This window comes from Chaetodon auriga, chromosome 17, assembly GCF_051107435.1.
Source record: "Chaetodon auriga isolate fChaAug3 chromosome 17, fChaAug3.hap1, whole genome shotgun sequence".
Lineage (NCBI taxonomy): Eukaryota > Metazoa > Chordata > Actinopteri > Chaetodontiformes > Chaetodontidae > Chaetodon > Chaetodon auriga.
This window is the reverse complement of record NC_135090.1, coordinates 22,487,941-22,508,997: the sequence shown is the minus strand read 5'-3', so window position 1 is coordinate 22,508,997 and position 21,057 is coordinate 22,487,941. Positions and strand designations below refer to the sequence as shown.

At 44.8% G+C, this 21,057-nt stretch overlaps 3 protein-coding genes, 1 pseudogene and 1 gene segment (V, D, J or C); 2 read left to right on the top strand and 3 right to left on the bottom strand.

Annotated features, from left to right (window-relative positions):
* Positions 1 to 44: 44 nt before the first annotated feature.
* Positions 45 to 2,991, top strand: ndufb9 (NADH:ubiquinone oxidoreductase subunit B9). Of its 2 annotated transcripts, XR_013078421.1 has the most exons (5): positions 45 to 177; positions 1,252 to 1,444; positions 1,918 to 2,031; positions 2,591 to 2,863; positions 2,894 to 2,991. XR_013078421.1 is itself a non-coding variant. In XM_076754915.1 (4 exons), the coding sequence occupies exons 1-4, from the start codon at positions 89 to 91 to the stop codon at positions 2,720 to 2,722; spliced, it is 528 nt and encodes a 175-aa protein (XP_076611030.1). In that variant the 5' UTR covers positions 45 to 88; the 3' UTR covers positions 2,723 to 2,991. The 2 variants fall into 2 exon arrangements, 1 of the variants encoding a protein (XP_076611030.1); XM_076754915.1 differs by having other exon boundaries at positions 2,591 to 2,991.
* LOC143335467 (angiopoietin-4-like) lies at positions 2,981 to 7,373 on the bottom strand. 2 transcript variants are annotated; one of them, XM_076754914.1, is made up of 7 exons: positions 7,300 to 7,373; positions 6,081 to 6,984; positions 5,256 to 5,517; positions 4,966 to 5,100; positions 4,367 to 4,583; positions 3,769 to 3,964; positions 2,981 to 3,664 (listed from the first exon to the last, which is right to left on the bottom strand). In XM_076754914.1, the coding sequence occupies exons 2-7, from the start codon at positions 6,720 to 6,722 to the stop codon at positions 3,518 to 3,520; spliced, it is 1,599 nt and encodes a 532-aa protein (XP_076611029.1). In that variant the 5' UTR covers positions 6,723 to 6,984; positions 7,300 to 7,373; the 3' UTR covers positions 2,981 to 3,517. The 2 variants fall into 2 exon arrangements, with proteins under 2 accessions (XP_076611029.1, XP_076611028.1); XM_076754913.1 differs by having other exon boundaries at positions 5,283 to 5,517.
* Positions 7,374 to 10,355: 2,982 nt separating this feature from the next.
* On the top strand, positions 10,356 to 13,252 carry LOC143335211 (pro-opiomelanocortin-like). 2 transcript variants are annotated; one of them, XM_076754470.1, is made up of 3 exons: positions 10,356 to 10,430; positions 11,226 to 11,331; positions 12,319 to 13,252. In XM_076754470.1, the coding sequence occupies exons 2-3, from the start codon at positions 11,230 to 11,232 to the stop codon at positions 12,715 to 12,717; spliced, it is 501 nt and encodes a 166-aa protein (XP_076610585.1). In that variant the 5' UTR covers positions 10,356 to 10,430; positions 11,226 to 11,229; the 3' UTR covers positions 12,718 to 13,252. The 2 variants fall into 2 exon arrangements, with proteins under 2 accessions (XP_076610585.1, XP_076610584.1); XM_076754469.1 differs by having other exon boundaries at positions 12,178 to 13,252.
* Positions 13,253 to 14,084: 832 nt separating this feature from the next.
* On the bottom strand, positions 14,085 to 14,568 carry LOC143335297 (Ig kappa-b4 chain C region pseudogene; annotated as a pseudogene).
* A 3,818-nt stretch (positions 14,569 to 18,386) lies between these two features.
* LOC143335296 (Ig kappa-b4 chain C region-like) lies at positions 18,387 to 20,021 on the bottom strand. The segment is given in 3 exon segments: positions 18,387 to 18,765; positions 19,395 to 19,469; positions 19,946 to 20,021. Coding segments are annotated over 3 exon segments (480 nt in total).
* Positions 20,022 to 21,057: the final 1,036 nt, after the last annotated feature.

The following is a 21,057-nucleotide window of genomic DNA, read 5'->3' as shown; positions in this document are numbered from 1 at the left end:
AGGTATTTACGGTTGTAACGTCCAATCGAATGCTAACTCCCAGAATCCTCAGCGGTGCTCGGCGAGAAGGTGACAGGGGACGCCGAAAATGGCCACTGCCTATCTTACTCACCAGCAAAAAGTGTTGCGGCTTTACAAGAAATCACTGAGACACCTCGAGTCATGGTGCATCTTTAGGTAAGACGGACTGTCTGCGCTTAAGATTTGTGCTGAATAGTGAAAATAGAGCATGTATCCGCTGTGGTGCAGTCTGTTTGCTGTGCCGCTAAGCTAAAAGCTAAGCTAACCTCTCGTCGCTGTTAGCCAGGTCACTCATTTCTCAAGTCCGTCAGCTCCACAGCTCAGTCCTTATCCTCGTTATCTCAAACACTCCATTAAAAAGCAGACAGTAACCCCGACACTGCCCTGTTCTTTTTAAACACAAGTTATATTGGTCAAATATAATTTGCTAATTTACACCTTTAGCTTGCTCTAGCTAGCGTTGAAATCGGTGAGTAGTCAAGAGCAGTAACATCACCTAAACTTCACTCCGTCTGACGACAGGCGGTCTGATGATTGTGAATGGATAGAACCAGAGGTTTTCATAAATACTGTTTACTTTAAAGGATAGACATTTGTCTCTGTACAGGTGGCAGATGTAATATACTCACTACTCCAAACACTGTTCTGTAAAAGTTTGCTCCAAACAGCAGTCATGAGGTTCACATCAGGTCCAGCATTTATTCACATCAGGTAACAGGAGAGTCATGAATTCACATTCAGTTCATCAAGTTACCGTTTAAGTCACACATTAAGGGACTTATTTATATTGCTTTACATGTTACTTAATCAGCGAGCAGGTGAGATTTAATGAAATAACTCAGTCTAGATGTAGTCAATATACAGCTTATAACATCTGACAGCATTCATTAAACTTCATTCATAGTGTAATGAATAAACTGTGCGGTGTTTTTCAAGGCCAACATATGTTAGACATAGCTTATTGGTGGCAATAAAAGTGAAATGTTCTTCCATTTTAAATGTGGATATTATTTCTGTTTCCATTGTAAGGATTTTGTGCTTTTTTTTTTTTCTTGTGAGAGTAAACTAAATGTCCTTGCATACACATAAATAATGATTGTATTTGTGTGACCTGTATCATCATTTCTATCCTTCTGTACGTTTTGCAGTAACAGGAGACGTCCTGGTCTCTGTCTGTGCTGTCTGTCGGATAAGTTCAGATGTTTAATTAGTTGTGTTTTCCTGCTATAGAGACAAATATCGGTTCTACGCCTGCGTGCTGCGGGCTCGCTTCGATGAGAACAAGGATGAGAAGAACATGGTGAAGGCTGCCTTGTTGCTGAAGGCAGGAGAGGAGGAGTTCTGGGCTAACCAACATCCCCAGCCCTACATCTTCCCCGACTCACCCGGAGGGACCTCGTACGAGAGATACGAGTGCTACAAGGTGAGGCGGGGCTTCATGTGCTTCATCTGGATGAGAGCGAGAAATAAATCCCTTTTTTTCTCTCTTCTTTTACATGTTTGCAACACAGATGGATTTAAAAACAAAATGATTTGAATATATCAGTTTGAGACCTTTTTCTGTTACAGAAAACAAGATAACTGTGGAATCTGGCTTTACAAGGCAGCCATAAATTTGCAAGCTGTTTATCCTTGTTCCCATTTTTTAATTGCAGTGGTTTTTCTCTGTTAAAGCACCACCTGCTAACAATTTAACGTTGTTATACGGATTTTTCTGTTACATGAAGCTGAGCAGCAAAAAATCAACAACATTGTACTTAGAATTCATGTTTTTTATCAGGTGGTCTATGTTAGCTTGTTAGGATTGATTATTTGGCTTATTTGTAATGAAAAACATGATATGGAAATACGTAATGTTCCATGATGGAAGTCCTGAGCTCTGTTTTGTTCCTGTAGTACCCAGAGTGGCTGCTGGACCACTGGCACCCCTCAGAGAAGGCCATGTACCCCGACTACTTCTCCAAGAGGGAGCAGTGGAAGAAACTGAGACTGCAGAGCTGGGACAAAGAGGTGGGCTGTGCAGCGTCCATCAGTCTGCAGGACATGGTTTACATACCACCAGTGTGATATTACAGTATTCTCAATGCATATCAATACGACCCAGTCACCTGTCTAACACTTAAGGAATGACCCAGGAGAAACTTGTGCTATCATAGTTGTGAAGACGTTAATACTGCTTAAAGTCACCTTTGAACATGTGTTGCTTGCATGGTACTTCATCCTGGTGAGTCTGCAGAGTGATTGTTTAAACTGTTTGAACGGGTTTGTTTGCTGTGAGGGAATAGTCTCAGTTACCTCCACCAGGTGGCACTAGAGTGAAGCTCTGTCAGGCAGCATGTCGCGGCCTCTCTTCATGTTAATGTTAGAGATTAAACATGTTTTCCATTAATCACCAACTGCCAATTGATTCTTCATCAGACCAAATGGACGAAGTGTTCACCTTTGGCTCTGTGATTCTTTTCTCTGACATTTCATAGACAATAACATAATCTATGAATTGATAATGAAAATAAAATAATTGATACTTGCAGCCCCTGTTGTAAACTTTTCTCCCCCCGTCTGGTTCCAGGTCACCCAGTTGCAGGCTGAGATTCCACCCGGGACCGCCAAGACTGAAGCCCTCCCTCCTGCCCGCAAGGAGGGCGACCTCCCTCCTCTGTGGTGGCAGTCCGTCACCCGCCCCAGGCATCGCCCTGCATAAACACCCTCCATCCTGGTCACCCCCGCTGTCTGAGGGGAAACTCTCCTGATCACACAACAGCGGCAGGGAGGCTGGCTGACCTACTGAACCATCTGTCTGTAAAGAATGTTTCATTAGAGTCATCTCTGAGGAGCTTCACCTGTGCAGGTTGCGTGACTGAGAGTCAAGCAGCCTGCATTCACTCATTCAGGAGGTTGGTGACTTTGAGATGTAGATGAATCACTTAATACCTGTAACTGTTCCACTAAATAAATGTATGATGAAAATTATGGTTGTATGGTTTTGTTTAATCTGTACAATATCAGAATAATATAAGATATGAGGGTGGTCTTTTTACGTGTTACCTGGTGTTACTTTATTCTTTAATAGCCTCAGCTTCTAAACGTGTGACATGAAAGTTGATGGATATCGGCTGTGATTTCTGTTCAGGCATCAGACTTTGAGGTGAACAGCAGCCTAATGGACACTGGAGCTGTTTATCAGACCACTTCCTGTTAGTGCTGTCAGCTTCAAGTCCATTGGCTCCTACTCAGGCTTCAATGAATGATGATTGAAAAAATATAGTTTTTTTTTAAAGAAATATATTTAATTTTTTCTTAAAAAGGCTCAGTAATTTCTTACAAAAACTTTAAAAAAAACATTAGCAAATTTACAATTTACTCATACAGGACCAACTAGCACATTTGTTGGGGACTATTTCCAGCCGTGGATGAATACACATTTATTCTTGCGTGAGTCTTGGTGGCAGCTAGCAGGGCTTCAGGCTGTTGGTGCTCAGTGACAAACACTCCATCACTACGGCGACAGGTGTGGCCTGAAGTTGCGTGGCCGTATCATCATGGTGACCGCCTTCAGAGAGTAGAAATCTGAGTCCTTCCAGGAGAACCAGATGATGCCATCTGGCCCGAGCAGGTTCTGAGCTTTCACAGAGTAGCGCCCCCCCTGGTGGAAAACACAGCTTCAACACCTTGTCTCAACATTAAGTTAATGTTGTTCTCGTGCACACCTGTCTACCTGTGTCTCATGCTTCTTGTCCACAGTCCTACCTTGTAGTAGACGCCGTTGAGGTTTGCATAGAAGCACTGGTGGAACCACCAGCCTGCGTGGCTGATCTCGGCACAGATGTTGCCGGTGTCTGGTGTGCTGAAGCTCTGCTGGTTGTGGTACCAACCGAATGAATCCTCCACCGTTCCGCTGAAACCCGACACGTGGAGGCGGTACCGGTTCTCCTCATTCTCTATCCTGCAGGAGGAGGCAAAGAAACCATCACCTGCACTCCCTCCCCCCCGACTGCTGCTGCACCTGTCAAGCTTTCTGGTTTTGTACATTGCAGGTTCATAGTAATTTTTTGCAGCAGACAGGTTGAAACGATGATGACTACCTGCAGATTTGATCAGCTAGCTAGCTAATTAGCATCAGCTCAGCTAGCTCTGTCTCCCGCTGCCTTGATGGTGACATACATCATGCTAAAAGACTGATGTTAAAGCTACATTCAGTTGCTAGTTTTAGACACTTGCACACACGTCAACATCTAACTTATGAGGTGCTTAATAATACAGAAGCACCTGAAAACCAAATGTCTTTTTTCAGTCTTCATTTTACATAAACACAACTGTAATGATCTCTTTCCACCTGTCTGTCTACCTGAAGGTGTGGTACAGGGCGTGTCTGTGGGCGTGGCTCCAGTCCTGCAGGTCGATGCGGAGGCTGTAGTGGCCGTGGTTGGACAGCAGGTGGAGCTGTTGGTTGCCCAGCCAGTGCTCTCCTCGCGGCTCGCCGAAGCCGTCGCGATACTCCGACCAACCGCGGTTAAAACTCACAGAGCCATCACGCCGCCTCTGAAACACCGTCCAGCCCCCACCTGGGACACACATGTACACATTCTATGAGCTGAACGGAACAGAAACATCTCCTGGTGCAACGTTGTATCTAAGGTTCAGAAGAACCTTATGACATGGTAAAGAGAGTTCCAGGTATTTGTCATATCCTCAGGTGTGCAATCAAATGACCACACAGCAATCCTGCAGAACCCTGGCATAGCCAGTTCACAAATTACAGTGTGGAAATGAGGACGGGACAGAGGTGTTAGTGGGAGCTCAGGAGCTCCTTATTGTCCCAGCCATGAATATTGTTCAATTCCAGGTGTTATACATGCCTTTCTGTCCACACCTTGGTGTCTGAATCACTCTGTGCTGCATATATACTGTATGAAGTACATGCTGTATACAGTGTGTGTGTCTCACCCTCAGTCTCCATGTCACAGTAGACTGGCAGCGTGGCGCCGGGCGACAGGACAATGTTGTAAACTCCAGAGCGCCGAACACCATTGTGATAGAGAGACGCGCAGTCTGATGGACAGAAAGACAGGTGCTGTCCACCTGAGAGACAGAGACAGAGAGAGGGATTCACACAGAATCATGAAACAATCAAACAGTCCACTAAACCTAATGAGACCACTGACTTGTTGAGTTTGTGTTGCTGTTGTTTATTTGTTAGCCTGCGTTAGCCTGGGGCGGTAAGGTTAGCATACAACTCACCAAGGTGTTTGTTGTATGTGTACCTGGTCGCAGCGTGTCCCGCAGGCCGAGCAGCGGCGCAGTTCTGATGACGTTGATGGTGCAGCCAGTGTTGCGGCTCACGCGCTGCACGGTGGCTGACAGGTTGCGGAGCTGCACCTGCAGCTCCTGCAGCAGCGCCGTGTGCACGTGGAGCAGCGTGTCGGCCTCAGTTTGACGCAGCTCCAGAAAACGCAGCCGCTGGTCAAAGGTTGAGTTGAAACCAACATTGTCTTCACTCTGAAAGGTAGAAAGAGAGAAGAAAGGAGGCTTGTTGTTGTGAAGTTGAAGTTGGTCTACAGATCTGTTAATTCTCTGAAAAACCATTGGCACTGTGTCACAAATCCAGATTGCAGTCTTGATTTTGACCAAGGGCCCGGGGACACTGCAGCCCAGAAAAATGCTCGACAGGACAGTCACTGTGAGAGGATGTGGGGCCCCAGCCAAAAGGCCTGCAGCTAATCTTGTTAGCATTCAAGGTTAAGGAGGACTTAATGGGTGTCAAGACAGAGAGATAAAGACGGACAGAGACATGAAGACAGGCGGAGATAAACAGAGACAGAGACAGAGAGAGAAAGGAGGGCGTTGTGTTTTAACTGCCTCAATAATCTTTTGCTTTATTATAATAATGTAATAACAAGCAACATTATCACTGTTAGTGTTGGTCCTGTATCGTTTCTGTTCAGTTGGTGAGCATATTTATTAAATATAAACTCCCATATATAACAGAAGCTACAAACAGTTCGCCAGGTGATGGCGCTGTGATATTTCCTGATTGTACAAAGACGCTCACAGCAGTGTACCTGCATCTCCAGGGCCTTGACTCGATGCTGGTGGCTCCTCAGCTCCTCCTGCAGCTCTGACATCGTCTCCCTCAGCTCCTCCAGCTGCTCCTTTCTGTTCTCGTTCTCGTGGAGCCAATGTGAGATGTCGTCTGTACAGCGGAACATATCCGGGCAGCGTTTCGGGGACGTTCCCAAAGACACCGGAGGCAGCGTTGCCATCAGCCTGCACTGGCCACTAGACGTCAGCTGGCTGCTGTACTCTCCGCACTGTGCCGATGAAGCACCAATGGTCCGGTTCAAGGTTTGGTTGGTGCTGTTGTTAAAGTCACCGTTGCCGCTGCGAATCACTGGTGGGGCGTCCAGGGGCAGGTCGGAGTGTGTTTCCAGGACGGAAGAAGGAGGATGCCAATCAGCGTCCTCATAGTTGTCCGTGTTGATGTCCCGTATGTCAAAGTTTGTCTCAATGTTTGTGTCTAGTACATTCCTGCTTGTTTGGAAGTCCACATCCAGCACGTCCCTGTTTGTTTCTATGAGGGTGTTGGGATGTACATCCTCATCATGTCCAAAGTCTGGGTGTTCATCAGAGGCCAGAGATTCACCACACCAGCCAATCAGTAAGACAAAAGCCAGTACAATAGATCTCCGCTTCATCCTAAACATTCAGCAACTTGCCCTCCCTGTTTATCGCTGACTTTTATCCAAAGCAACCTTGAGTGATGTCATTGGTAGAATCAGTTAACTGGATTAGCATCGGGGGTCAGAAGTCACAGCAGCAGAATGAGGTCCAGACTTCGCCCAAAGTTAGGCTAAAGTTTAGTCTTAGGTTGTGGCTTGAACACTCTCGACCATCCCAGCCAGGTTTCTGTGAAGGTGCTGAACCTGGTCCAGAGGCACGAGGCCTAGTGCTTCAACATTCGCCGGACTGTAGTGGAAGAGGGTTCATGTTCAACCCAGAAAACAGCGCCACAGTCGGTGAGAGAAGCAGTTTTACATCAGTGTGATGCTGCATTACCACATGATGGAAATACCACATTAACAGCAAAACTAAAGGCGAATAAATGTCGGCTGTGAAACCACTCGAGCTAAAGCCTCATGATGAATTTAGAAAAATGCTCAGAAGGAATGAAAAACTCTTTCAATGAAGCTGAAGGGCGAAAACACCACAACTGGTGTGATCCTTTGGTTAACATGAATTTTATATCCATGTTGAAACACACAGAGTACGTATTCAACCTACCTGCCCTGTAAAGCATCCCAGCACCGAATTCACCTCAATGGAAGCATCAGGACAGCCAGGAGTGTGTGTGTGTGTGTGTGTGTGTTCAGCACCGGGTATGACATCTTATCCTGATAATCCTCTAAGGGGATTGACAGCCATTGGCCTGGAAGCTAATAGATTACATATTAGATTAGAGTAACATGACTACAAGTCATGTTACAGGAAACACATCTGCATCTGTGGAAGCTCCTGCTGAGGCCTCACAGTTCGCTGTGTGTCGATGTTTTGAAGCTAACAGTGGTTCCAGTGATCCGTCTGCCACAGTTCTGCTCAGAGACTTCATGACATCATAAAATTTTCTGTGCAAAACTCTTTTGAAATACTAACTGTAATGTAAACAATAGGCTGTTCGCAGTCACGTGACGTTAAATCCAGATGGAGGAAAGTTCTTACTGTGCTCGTGCGCCATCCATTCCCACTCAGCTCATCTCGACTGCAGACAGTTAACAAGCCATTTTTTCCAGCTTTTTTCTGTCAATTTCTTGCATTTTTCACCCTCATGAACAACAAATTTTGGTACTTGATAAAAGCTCCTCGTGGTTTCTTGGTTTAATCTATCTGAGCGACCATAAACGATGCTAAACATCAGCATTTTGAATGTGTGTTAAACTGCTTCCTATTCGGAAAATCACTTCTTGCCCTCCATCTGCAGTTTGCACCCCAACAAAAGAGCAACATGACGTCATCTGCAAACAACCAATACATAAATGCATAAATTAGTTTAGCATTGAAAAAACACATTGTGAATGCATCCATACCAGCAAGGTGGCTCTGCAGGTTTGTCCACTATGTCCTCGAGTTAAATGTGAGTGCATAATTTATTGTTTCTGTTCAGTGAAGACAAACACACAGAAAGACTGAATTTAATTGCATGTTTTGGTGAATAAAGAGCCTCCAGTTCTGATACTGTGTCGATAATGTCATCGGTGTTGTGACCTCTTTATATTCTTTTAAACATGTGTGTGTGTGTCTGTAATGGATTGAAGGGAGCTTCAAGGCTGTGGGAGCCCTCTAATGGGTTTATATTTACCCGCCTGCCTCAGTTTGTCCCATTAGAAAAACAGAAAAAAACAAACAACTCAGAGAAATGGCTTTTTCACGACAGACTGACGTGAAGGACTTCAGCCTCAGTTTTATTTAAGGAAACTAAATTCTGTCTCTAATTGCTCAATCATTCACAGCGAGGATGGAGCAAGGTTCACCACTTTGTGAACACATGAATGGATGAAGGAGATTAATACATGGACTCAGAGACACTTCAGAAAACTGCTGTCAGTGAACACAGTTTGCTTGGAAATGACTGACTTTTTGGACTCCCGGTCCTCAAGGACAGGCGTGCCTAGAACGAACCAGGAGGCTTCATTTGTGTAACAGACACATGAGTTTTTGATGTGCCACAGCAGCTCTTTGCAGGACGATATGGTGACGTGGTCTGGAAAAAGTTCAGCCTTAAAGCTCAACTCAAACAGAAGTTCATGTTGGATGTTGAACTTAAAGGTTCTTTGTGGATGTGGGGCCTTACAGAGAGGTTCCTGCTGTACGTAGAGCTTTAAGGCTGAAGCAAACACAACATAAAAGAGACCAAAGCAGTTTTGAGAAGAATAAAGCCTCGTCTACTTTCGCACCTCAACACATTCGACCAGTCACCAATTGTCTGTTTTAGTAACTTCCAAAACTTTTTGGACAGGTCCTTCCATTCTGCCGAGAGACTCCTGGTGGTTCGTCCTCACTAACCTTTTCCCCGGTGGTCCATTAAACACATCAATCCCCTTCAGATCCATCATTAGTCACACTGAGGGCTCAGACGATGGAAAGATGCTGTGCAGCAGGTGTGACTGTAGACTCTGACCCACAGGTCTGAATCCCCCTTCCCCCCGTGACAACATGTCAGTTCGGTGTTAATCTGTTCAATATGTCGACTGACATTTAACGCTCAGCTACATGATCAGTAAGGTGGTGATGGAAGATTAACATGCTTCTGTCTGTTGTGTGTGATTACGTTTTTGTCCTCACTCTTCTTGCTAACAAGTCGAAGGACGGTGTGGTTTGTCCTGGGTGCCGCACACAAACAGGAAACACTGACAGTGTAAACATAGTCCCAAGGTGAAGAAAGACCAATAAAATTAAACAACTACATATTAAAATTTATTTTATCAGGGCTGAGTCTGCATGCCAGCAGCACAGTCAGACTTTGAGCTAAATGCTAACACGAGCATGATCACAATGAAAATGCCTGTATGTTGATGTTTAGCAGGTTCATGCTAACCATCTTAATGAACTGTGTTAGCATGCTAATGTTTGCCAATTAGTACTAAACACAGTCAAGTAGTACAGCTGAGGGAGTAGGGACTGTAATATAATAATAATAATAATCATCATCATCATCATAAACTGAAGCAGTGGGTATTCTGACCTGATGATGCTGAATTCGTCCTGAGGGGAACACGAGTCTCTGAACCAAATTTCATGGTAAAAGTTTCTCAAAACCACAAATATCAACCTCATGGTGGCGCTAGATGAAAAGTAAAGGGATCACCAAAGTCTGTAGGATTCACCCTCTGGGGACCATGAATTTCACTGCAGCCCGTCGGTGTTGAGATGCTTCAGTCTGGACCACAGCGGTTTTCATTTGATAAGTAAAACTGGAAATCATCTTTTCAAACCACAAGTTTGATCTTTGTAACGTGTTGTTTTTCTTTACAGCCTCACAGAGGCTTTATGTGGCAGCTCATCGTGTGTGTGTGTGTGTGTGTGTGTGTGTGTGTGTGTGTGTGTGTGTGTGTGTGGTTGGGTGGGTGGAAGACAGGGATGATATTTAATTGATTGTCCATTTTCATGTAGCAGTCTGTGTTTACAAGCATGAATGAGAGAATGATGGGAGACTTTAGGTAATGACGACATCATCTGAGCAAGTGTGTGTGTGTGTGTGTGTGTGTGTGTGTGTGTGTGTGTGTGTGTGTGTCCTTGGCTGACAAGATATAAAATCATCTGGTTGGCTGGAGGGACACAAGTGGAAGGGAACAGCAGAACTCTCTGTCCAACAGCCAAACGACAAGAAGACAGCAGACAGACAGAGACGGGACAGCGCGGTGAGTTTCTTCATCATCTCTTCACGCACTTTCACTTTTAAGATTTCTGTCTTAAACTCTTCATTTTAATTCTTTCTCAAATAAAAAATATCTGTAACATCAAATAGATGCATATTATATAGGTTAATACTAACGTAATCACCACTGTATTTATTATTTTTATTTGCAGGTGTTGTTGTTGTCGTGTTTGCTGATTTTATATGTTGTAGATTAAATATATCAAATTGTTTAAAAATACGTTATCATAAAATCAGTCAACACTAATAGAAAACAACACAATAATAACAACAACACACCAGAACAAAATAAACGAGGCAGTTAAGTAACAATGAACAAGAATAATGATGTTTGGATAAATATTAATGAAGTTAATCTGTAACTTTTAATATCACTACTACTACTACTACTACTACTACTACTACTAATAATAATAATAATGATACACATATTTGCAGTTCAAGAAAAGCAGAGTTTTTACTTCCTCTGGTAGATTGTGAATTTTCCCTTTATTTTATCTTATCTTAACATGTGATAATACGTCATATTTTATTTTTTGGATTAGATTTTATATTATTAATTGTATGGGTTTATTCTTATTGTGGATGAACTTGTTTACATTTATGTCTTTTAAAACCATCACTTTGCTTTGGAAATACAAATTAAAACCAAATGAATTCAGTTGAATTGAATCTGACTGTCTGTCGTGTCAGGTGCTTTTATTTTGTAATGTCTGCAGCAGATCACGCTGATAAAAATGCCTTTGTGCATGTGTTGCTGTCTCTGATTGGTCGGCAGGGGAATGCGTCCTGTGTGGTTATTGGTGGCTGTGGTGGTGGTGGGCGTGACCGCAGGAGCTGTCAGTCAGTGCTTGGAACATCCCACCTGTCAGGAGGTCAACTCTGTGAGCACACACACACACACACACACACACACACACACACACACACACACACACACACACACAGGATTAACTACAATAATACAACTCCAATGTGAAGAATAAGAGAAAACTATGGATGAGATTTGGGCGTAACCACCATTATTGGAGCTGGAGTCAGCATTTTGTTAGCCTAGCTTAGCATAAAGACTGGACGCAGGATGAAGCAGCCAGTCTCTGTCCAAAGTTAAAAGATACCCTCGTGTGCTGCTCATGATAACGTCTCATTTATGTCATACAGCTTCGAGCCTTCAGCCTCTGCTTCATGTGCTCTGCGTGATTCTGGTCTCCGTCAACTCCTGAGGGAAACATCTGACTCTTTAGCTGCTGAATGACACTTTCACATTACACACTGACCTTTTATTAATCTGAAAATATGAACTATAGCAGCTAAATGAGGCTTGCATTGGCTTTTGGTGCCGCTAATGGCCCTGGAAAACATTTGATTGATGTTTTTTCAGGATATTTGAGGCCCTTAATGCAGAGCTGACGGCACAGAGATGACAGGAAATGAGAGGAGAGCTCTCAAAGAGCGGCGCTGTGGTTCACGTTTGGCGCCTTACGCCCTCGACCACCAAGTGGCCCTCCATTGGATTCATTCTGGATATGAAAAAAATCTCTTCTGATGGTTTCAGTGTTGCAGTATTGAATTAGTTTTACTCTGAAAGCGGGTCCCAGCCCACAGACAGTCCTGTGGAGGACTGAAATGTCCTCAGTTTGTTGCTTTAAGCCTTTCATTCTCCTTCTTCTGTCCTCCGTTCACTCATTGCAGTAAATATTCTGATTGACCTTCTGTGTTCGCTCCTGCAGGAGTGTATCCAGCTCTGTCACTCCGACCTCCCTGTCGAGATGCCCGCCATTCTGGGCGATGCCCACCTCCAACCTCCTCCTCCATCAGGCCCTGAGTCTCTGCCTCCCTTCTCTCTTTTACCCTCCCCTTCCTCTCCTCAGGCCAAGCGCTCCTACTCCATGGAGCATTTCCGCTGGGGGAAGCCTGTCGGGCGAAAGCGCCGCCCGATCAAAGTCTACACCTCCAACAGCGTGGAGGAGGAGGAGTCGGCCGAGGTTTTCCCCGGAGAGATGAGGAGGCGAGAGCTTGCCAGCAAGGTGACAGCAGCAGAGGATGAGGAGAAGGCGCAGGAGGTGGTGGAAGAGGAGCAGGAGCAGCTCCCGGATGACGTCCATGAGAAGAAAGACAGCACCTACAAGATGAAGCACTTCCGCTGGAGCGGCCCGCCGGCCAGCAAACGCTACGGCGGCTTCATGAAGAGCTGGGCCGAGCGCAACCAGAGGCCGCTGCTCACGCTCTTCAAAAACGTCATCAACAAGGACGGACAGGAGCAGAAGTGAGAGCAGACAGGAGGGAGGAGGGAGAAGGAAGAGACTGATTGGTCCTCCAAAGTAATTACACAACACTAAATGCTAAATTATCAAAATAGTTGCACATTATTCGACATGAATATGCCCCAGAAATGTCATTTCTAGGAGACAGTCTTCCCAAACCGCAGTGTTTTCTGCTAAAAGGACTTGATTATGGTTTGGAATTATTGATTACACCTTTACTGTCAGGAGGATAGATGTGTAAGCAGAGATCTCCTTTGTTAAACGTCACACGGTTTGTTGCGTCTGTTCGCCCTGAACTCGTCACTAAGAGGCTCTGCAGCTCTATGAAACGGCTGCTTGTCAAAAAAAACAATATGTCATTTCAGGGTTTTGAATAAATGATCGAGGACGGTCTCGATTGGCCGACGGAGGCAGCAGATAATTCTCATTGGACGTGGAGAAACATTAAAATCATACTAGAGAGGATGAGAGACAAATGTTTTATACATGGATTTATGTAAATAACTGTATATGACATGAAAACATAAAGTGATTTGCAAGCAAATGACATGAGACATGGTTTTATCTATCAATCAATCTATCTATCTATCTATCTATCTATCTATCTATCTATGCTCTTATGACATATGCTACAGACACCCTTGTGAAAGAGATCCTGATCTCAATGGGTTTTTATCTGGTTAAATAAAGGTTAAATAAAATCTATCTATCTATCTATCTATCTATCAATATGATGATAATAATAATAATAATAATAATAATAATAATAATAATAATAATAATAATAATAATAATAACAATAATAATAATAATAATAATATAAACCTTTATAATTCTCAAAAGTCTGAGTTTGAACAATGGGAGGAAACAGGATATTGATCTGGTTGGATCTGATATCTATAGATATATTTATACTTTGATCTCAATGCTAATGTTAGCATGCTAACATTTTGTTTTCAATATTAAACAGACAGTACATTTTAATCTTTTAATCTGCAGTCCCTGAACAGCTCACAATGCTAACATGCTAACAATTAGCATGTTCACCATTTACTTTAGAGTGTCGACATGCTAACATTTACCAATTAGCATGCAACAGAATACAAGTGTTGCTGGTGGGAATGTCTTTAGTTTTACAGATATTTGCTCATAAATCAAACTATTCATTGATCATTATCAGGATGATAAGATCATCAAACATGGACACAAGTGATCTGACGTTTATCATGATCATGTTCTTTATTGTTTCAACACACAGAGGATATCAGCATTCCTGCAAGCAGTCAAAAAGGCGATCTGAAGACAAAGAGAGAGAGACAGAGCGCACACTGAGAGCAGGAGCAGAGGAGAACCAGCAGCACAGTCCCATTGAGTCAGGACTGGGAGCACTGGTTTCTCCTCAGTGTCTGTGAGAGGGGAGTCTGGGAGCCCTGGGTGGCCTCACAGGTCACAGAGCCCACCTTCCTCCACTGGTCTGCAGGGAGGCTCAGGGTGCTGCTCCAGCTGTAGTGGCCGTCCCTCCTCAGCACCCCGCGGCTCCTGCTCTCCTCCCAGCTGCTGCTGCTCCTCCTGCTGCTGCCGTCCACCTTCCAGGACAGACTCCAGTCCGAGGGGAAGCCCTTGTTGGCCAGACACATGAGCGTGGCCTTCCCCTGCTCCAGGTCCTCTGTGGAGGGGGGCAGCACCGTCAGGGTGGGGGCGACTCGACCCACTGCAGAAGGTGAGATAAATACGAGGTAAACAAAACTCCGTCCACCTGGCTGCAGTGGAGGAGGCGTCTTGTTCCGTCGGTGTTTCTTAGATTGCGTGAAAACTGGTCTTACTGGTTTCACTTCCCTCTCTGAGCTCAGTAACCATGGCAACAGACGGGCATCACTGATGGACCATGACAGCAGTCAGGTTTCAGTGCTAAACATAAAAAGTTAAAAACGGCGTGTCGTTCCTCCGTGGTCATGTTGAAACAGCAAAGCACACGTTTTTAAACAGATGAACTTATTTCCTCTGGTTCACGTTATTTTACTGTATCTTTAAGATTTCTTTCTAAATCAGAAAAAAACCTGATGTGTGAGTTTAATTTGATTAAAATCAACATTGTTAACGATGTATTTATGGATCAAAACTCATCAAATCAAACCCTCTCATGGTTCAGAAGTGGTGACTGGAGTTCTTCTTGTGTGACAATGTGGAAAAAAAATCAGTTTTTGGAGAAATCAAGTACACTTGGGCTGAAATAAAAAAATTTCAAAGGCTCTTTTCAGTTGAAATGAATTTGAATTCCAGTGAAACACGATGTTAAACTGAAGAATGTTTTCTTCTGACGAGTTCATGTCATGCATTCTGGAATTACATTTATTTCCAATGATCGGCTAAAATAAAGCAGCGACGTCTACAGTTATGAAGTCAAACAGAATAAATATAAAATTTGGGTTCTTGAAGCAGTCAAATGTACTTACAGTTAACTTCGAGTGTGGTTCCTCCACTGAACGAGTACCACAGTGATACAAACTCCCCGAGCCGCAGTACAAAAACCTCTGAGTGTGGACAGACGCAGCTCTCTGACTTAAACACAGAGAATTTACACAACAGACAACACTGAAATTTGACCAAAGCCACATGCAAATAAAAATTAGCACATTCCTGATCAATCCTCTGATCGAGTGATTGATCCGTTGATCAGCTGCATCTTCAGAGTGATCCGAGTCCCTGCTGGAGGCAGTCAGAGCATTTCCATAGAGAGCCACTTTGCATCAGCAGCACCATGCTCCAGTGCTCTGGGACACTTTATAGTCCTGAGAGCTGAACGCTGGAGGACTGACAGCTGTCCTTCATCACAGCAGAAGACACAGAAACCCTCCTGGTCAAAAACATGACTCTGACCTGCATCCTCATCTGGACTCTCCTCTGCTGCTGCTTCACAGGTAAAGTCCAGAGACTCAAAGTCCTCTACGAACATCCGTCCATCTGAAATGAAGCCGACCAAACGGTGACGCTGCTTTATGTTTGTGTGTGTGTGTCCTCAGAGTCCAGCGGTCAGATCACAGTGACTCAGCCTGCAGCAGTGAGCTCTGCTCTGGGAGGCTCCGTCACCATCAGCTGCAGGACCAATCCAAGTGTTTACACCTATGGAGGCTACAAGTATTTAGCCTGGTACCATCAGAGACCTGGAGAAGCCCCAAAACTGCTCATTTTTGATGCTGTCAGACGAATGCCAGGGACTCCAGATCGATTTACAGGCACTGACTTAAACTCTGACTTCACTCTGACCATCAGTGGGGTTCAGACTGAAGATGCAGGAGTTTATTTCTGTCAGAGTGCACATGACAGCAGCAGCCATAACGCATACACACAGTCAAAAAGAGTCGTACAAAAACCTCACTCAGTCACACTGAACAGAGGCTGAACTGACTGCTGCAAAGCAGTCTACCTTCTCAGCCTCTCACCACCAACAAACACATTTTATCATCAAAGGGGGATGAACCAGCCTGTGACTGTTAGTGAGAAACAGCCTAAAATGTTTTCATCGACCGGCGACCTCCAAAATGAAGCGTGAAGTGAAAGCCAGTCAGTCCCCATAGACCCCACATTAAAATGCCCAACTTCACAGCAGAGATAAACATGCTTACAGCCTGGGGCTGAAGATGACTTTGGTCTCTATGGCTATATATTTGATGGAAATATGGCAGAGGATGAGGACGGAGAGGACCTGATCCCGAGGCTGAAATGAGCTTCCCATGCAGGCACAGGTGTGTACACACACACAAACACACACAGAGATGAACACACTCAAACTTGGCACACCTGCTTCTTGTTATTATGTGGAGCGCATGGTTTTTTTCTTGTTTTTCATACACATATATATATATATATGTATGTGTGTATGAAAAGCATTCACCAGAGGGGAGGAGATGGTTTGGTTTGGCTGATCCTAACCAGACAGTCATGGACGTACAGAAAGCAGACTGGATCATTGCAGTCTGGAGCTGGATCAGCAGCTCCGGATGCAGACTGTGCAGATTCTGTGAGTCTGTGTCAGATTGTGGATCCCAGAAACCTGAAGGTTTCCACTATCTGACGCTGCAGAGAGGAAAAATGATCCAATTTGATAAGGACAGGCATGGACGGGGACAGGTGAGGGCGGGGCACCTGGGCACATACACAGGGAAAAACAAGAGTGAGGAAGACAGGCGAGGGACAACAAGATCCAAAATACTGAAGAGTTTCTCTGTCTTACTACAAAGACGGACAAATGATTAAACAAATGCCGAGTGGAGAGCCGGGGCTGATATACTGCGGCCAGGTGAGTCTTGATTGAATGATTGAGTGCACCTGCGCTCAGGGAGGAGGAGACCGAGTCCAACCCATCATCCACGCCCTGCAGGGAGAGACACCAACAGAGAGGAGACAGAGGGAGGGAGGTCTGATCTTTTTAACTTTGCATGGACATCTCACATAATCACGTGTCTTGTGGAAATAAAAACACATTCACTTACAAATACTTACAAATACTTACTACTTACTACTTACAAATACTTAAAGACTGAACATAAGCTGAATCATCTCTGTAGTTCATGCAGTTTCTGTCCACTGGGGGCCACCGTCAGACTGAGCCATGAGCAGAGCTGTCTCAGTTCACGCTGGGGTTCACTTAAACTTTTCTATCAGGGACGCCAAGAAAGAAAAACAACCCTCTGAAATGTCACGTCATGAAGGACGAGCAGCTTGTGAATCAGCTAATCCTGCACACTGACGCTAACGTGTGAGCTGCAGTGAGTCCGGATCGTTTCCCTCACAGTGAAGGACAGAGCCTGGTCTGAGGGGACCCCTTGGTGATCTTCCCCTGCTGCAGCTCCTCTCCAGAAGAGGGCAGCACCATCATGGTGGGACGGACATCACCTAAGAGACAGTCATCATGTTAGAGGACAGGGACCACAGCTGTCAATAAAACAGCAGACATCTGGACACGTTTCCTGTGTGAGAGCTGATTCTGTCCTTTAAGGGGTTTCTGTCAGATGGTTTTCTGCTCCATCAGTCGCTCGCTCGCACATCGTTTCACTTCCCTTTGAGAAACCTCTCATGCACATCAGAGCATCATCGAACAGGACGACCTGGAGTGAATCAATAACCCCAAAACTAACCTTAACATGACGTTAACCCAAGTCTTCACCTGAAATATGACTGTGTGGACACATTGTGTGAGTTATGTACGACCACACACACACACACACACACACACACACACACACACACACACACACACACACCTGACCACTGACATAACACATAAAGTCTTTGGTGAATCATTACTTTGAAATTTTAATATTGTTGGAGTAAAATCTTACGTTTTCGGACAATTTCTCAGAACTGATCAAGGCCTTGTTACATATGAATCATCAAAATTAGACTTCAGTGATCACAGCAGTTAAAACTGACAACTATAGCAGAATATTTGACCAGCTATAAGAGAATTAAAGATAATCTAGTAAAACAAAAATCGATATTCTTGCTCTCATGGTGACATTGCACATTTCCTTTTTCTCATGTTTTTGAACAGGTGTAATGATGCATGAATACAAATCCAATGGAAACAGCTGATTTAGAGACATTTTTATTATTTTGAAATCTTGAAACATTAAAACAAGCATTCGAGAGATTGAGAGAGTGTTACAGAGCGCACACTGAGAGCAGGAGCAGGGGAGAACCAGCAGCAGAGTCCCAGAGAGTCAGGTCAGGACTGGGAGCACTGGTATCTCCTCAGTGTCTGTGAGAGGGGAGTCTGGGAGCCCTGGGTGGCCTCACAGGTCACAGAGCACACCTTCCTCCACTGGTCTGCAGGGAGCCTCAGGGTGCTGCTCCAGCTGTAGTGACCATCCTTCTGCAGCATCCTGCTCCCGCTCTGCTCCCAGCTGCTCCTCCTGCTGCTGCCGTCCACCTTCCAGGACAGACTCCAGTCCGAGGGGAAGCCCTTGTTGGCCAGACAGATGAGCGTGGCCTTCCCCTGCTGCAGCTCCTCTCTGGAGGGGGGCAGCACCGTCAGGGTGGGGGCGACTCGACCCACTGCAGAAGGTGAGATAAATACGAGGTAAACAAAACTCCGTCCACCTGGCTGCAGTGGAGGAGACCACTGGCTCTGTTGATGTTGCTTAGATCACATGAAACTGGACTCCAGTGTTTCGCTTCCCTTTCTGAGCTCAGGAACATCAGTGATGCCTGGCAACAGACAGGCATCACTGATGGACCATGAAAACGGTCAGGTTTCGGTTTTAAAGTTAAAGTTAAAGATCGTTCCTCTAATGTTTCAACAGCAAACTACAAAGTCTGAGTTTTAAAAGTTGGACAAATGTGTTTCCTCAGGTTGTTTTACAGTATCGTAATATTGTAACTGCTGATCTGATGCTAATGAATGAAAACTCCTCAGATCAAACTCACTGATGCTGCATGTTGGCTCCACATAACAGGGATGATTGAAGTTATTGTGTGACACGAAAATCTTTAAGAAACATCAAGTCAAACCTGTTAATCTGAAGAATATGTTAGTCTGAGGACTTTATTTCATACATTCAAGAAGCACGAGATTTACATTTAATTCCAGTTAACACTTAAAACACAGCAGAAATATCTACGGCTGTGAACTGAAACTAAAAAATCTACATTCGTGCTTTTTTAAAGGGGTCAAATGTACTCACAGTTAACATCCAGTCTGGTTCCTCCACCAAACGTGAACCACGGTGATGCAAACTCACTGAGCCGCTGTACAAAAACTCACTCAAACATTCACAGTAATGAGGTCAAGAGCAAAACGTGTGAGTGCTTCAAAACGTTAGAAGTTACAGTTTCAGCCTCAGAGACACATGTTGATCTTAACGACACCTTGACGAGTGATGAAAGTGTTGAAATGAGACACTGATGTTGATTGGTAATGAATTTCAGATGATTTACAAAACAGACGACTCGGACAGACGGACAAAGCCACATGCAGATGAAGATGAGCACATTCCTGATCAATCCTCTGATCGAGTGATTGATCCGTTGATCAGCTGCATCTTCAGAGTGATCTGAGTCCCTGCTGGAGGCAGTCAGAGCATTTCCATAGAGAGCCACTTTGCATCAGCAGCACCATGCTCCAGTGCTCTGGGACACTTTATAGTCCTGAGAGCTGAACGCTGGAGGACTGACAGCTGTCCTTCATCACAGCAGAAGACACAGAAACCCTCCTCGTCAAAAACATGACTCTGACCTGCGTCCTCATCTGGACTCTCCTCTGCTGCTGCTTCACAGGTAAAGTCCAGAGACTCAAAGTCCTCTACGAACATCCGTCCGTCTGAAATGAAGAAGACCAAACAGTGACGCTGCTTTATGTTTGTGTGTGTGTGTCCTCAGAGTCCAGAGGTCAGTTCACAGTGACTCAGCCTGCAGCAGTGAGCTCTGCTCCGGGAGGCTCCGTCACCATCAGCTGCAGGACCAGTCATAGTGTCCTTGTTTGGGATAGTCTCCGTTTAACCTGGTACCATCAGAGAGCCGGAGAAGCTCCCAGAATGCTCATTCACACTGGTACCTATCGAGCATCAGGGACCCCAAACCGTTTTATAGGCAGCGGATCAAGGACTGACTTCACTCTGACCATCAGTGGAGTTCAGGCTGAAGATGCAGGAGTTTACTTCTGTGAGGGCGCACAGTATTACTTCAATCAGTACACGTTCACACAGCGAGAAAGAGCCGTACAAAAACCTCCTTCAGTCAGACTGAAAGGAAGCTCAACTGACAGCTGCAGCTGGAAGCTACACGTCACTGAGGGCACACACACACACACACACACACACACACACACACACACACACACACACACACACACACACAGACAACACACACACACACACACACACAGACAACTCTCTCTCACACACACACACACACACACACACACACACACAGACAACACACACACACACACACACACACACACACACACACACACACAGACAACACACACACACACACACACACACACACACACACAACACACACACACACACACACAGACAACTCTCTCTCTCACACACACACACACACACACACACACACACACACAGACAACACACACACAGACAACTCACACACACACACACACACACACACACACACACACACACACACACAGACAACTCACACACGCACACACAAGCAGCTTTATTCATAAAGAGGTGGATCAAGTTCACGACCTCAGCTTCTAACCATGAATCATAATCACGCCTCTGTAATAAATGAACACATTTATTGATTCAGATGAGGATGAACCACTTGATTTATTTTATATTGCACCTTCCAAACAGTGCTTCAGTGTACAGAGTA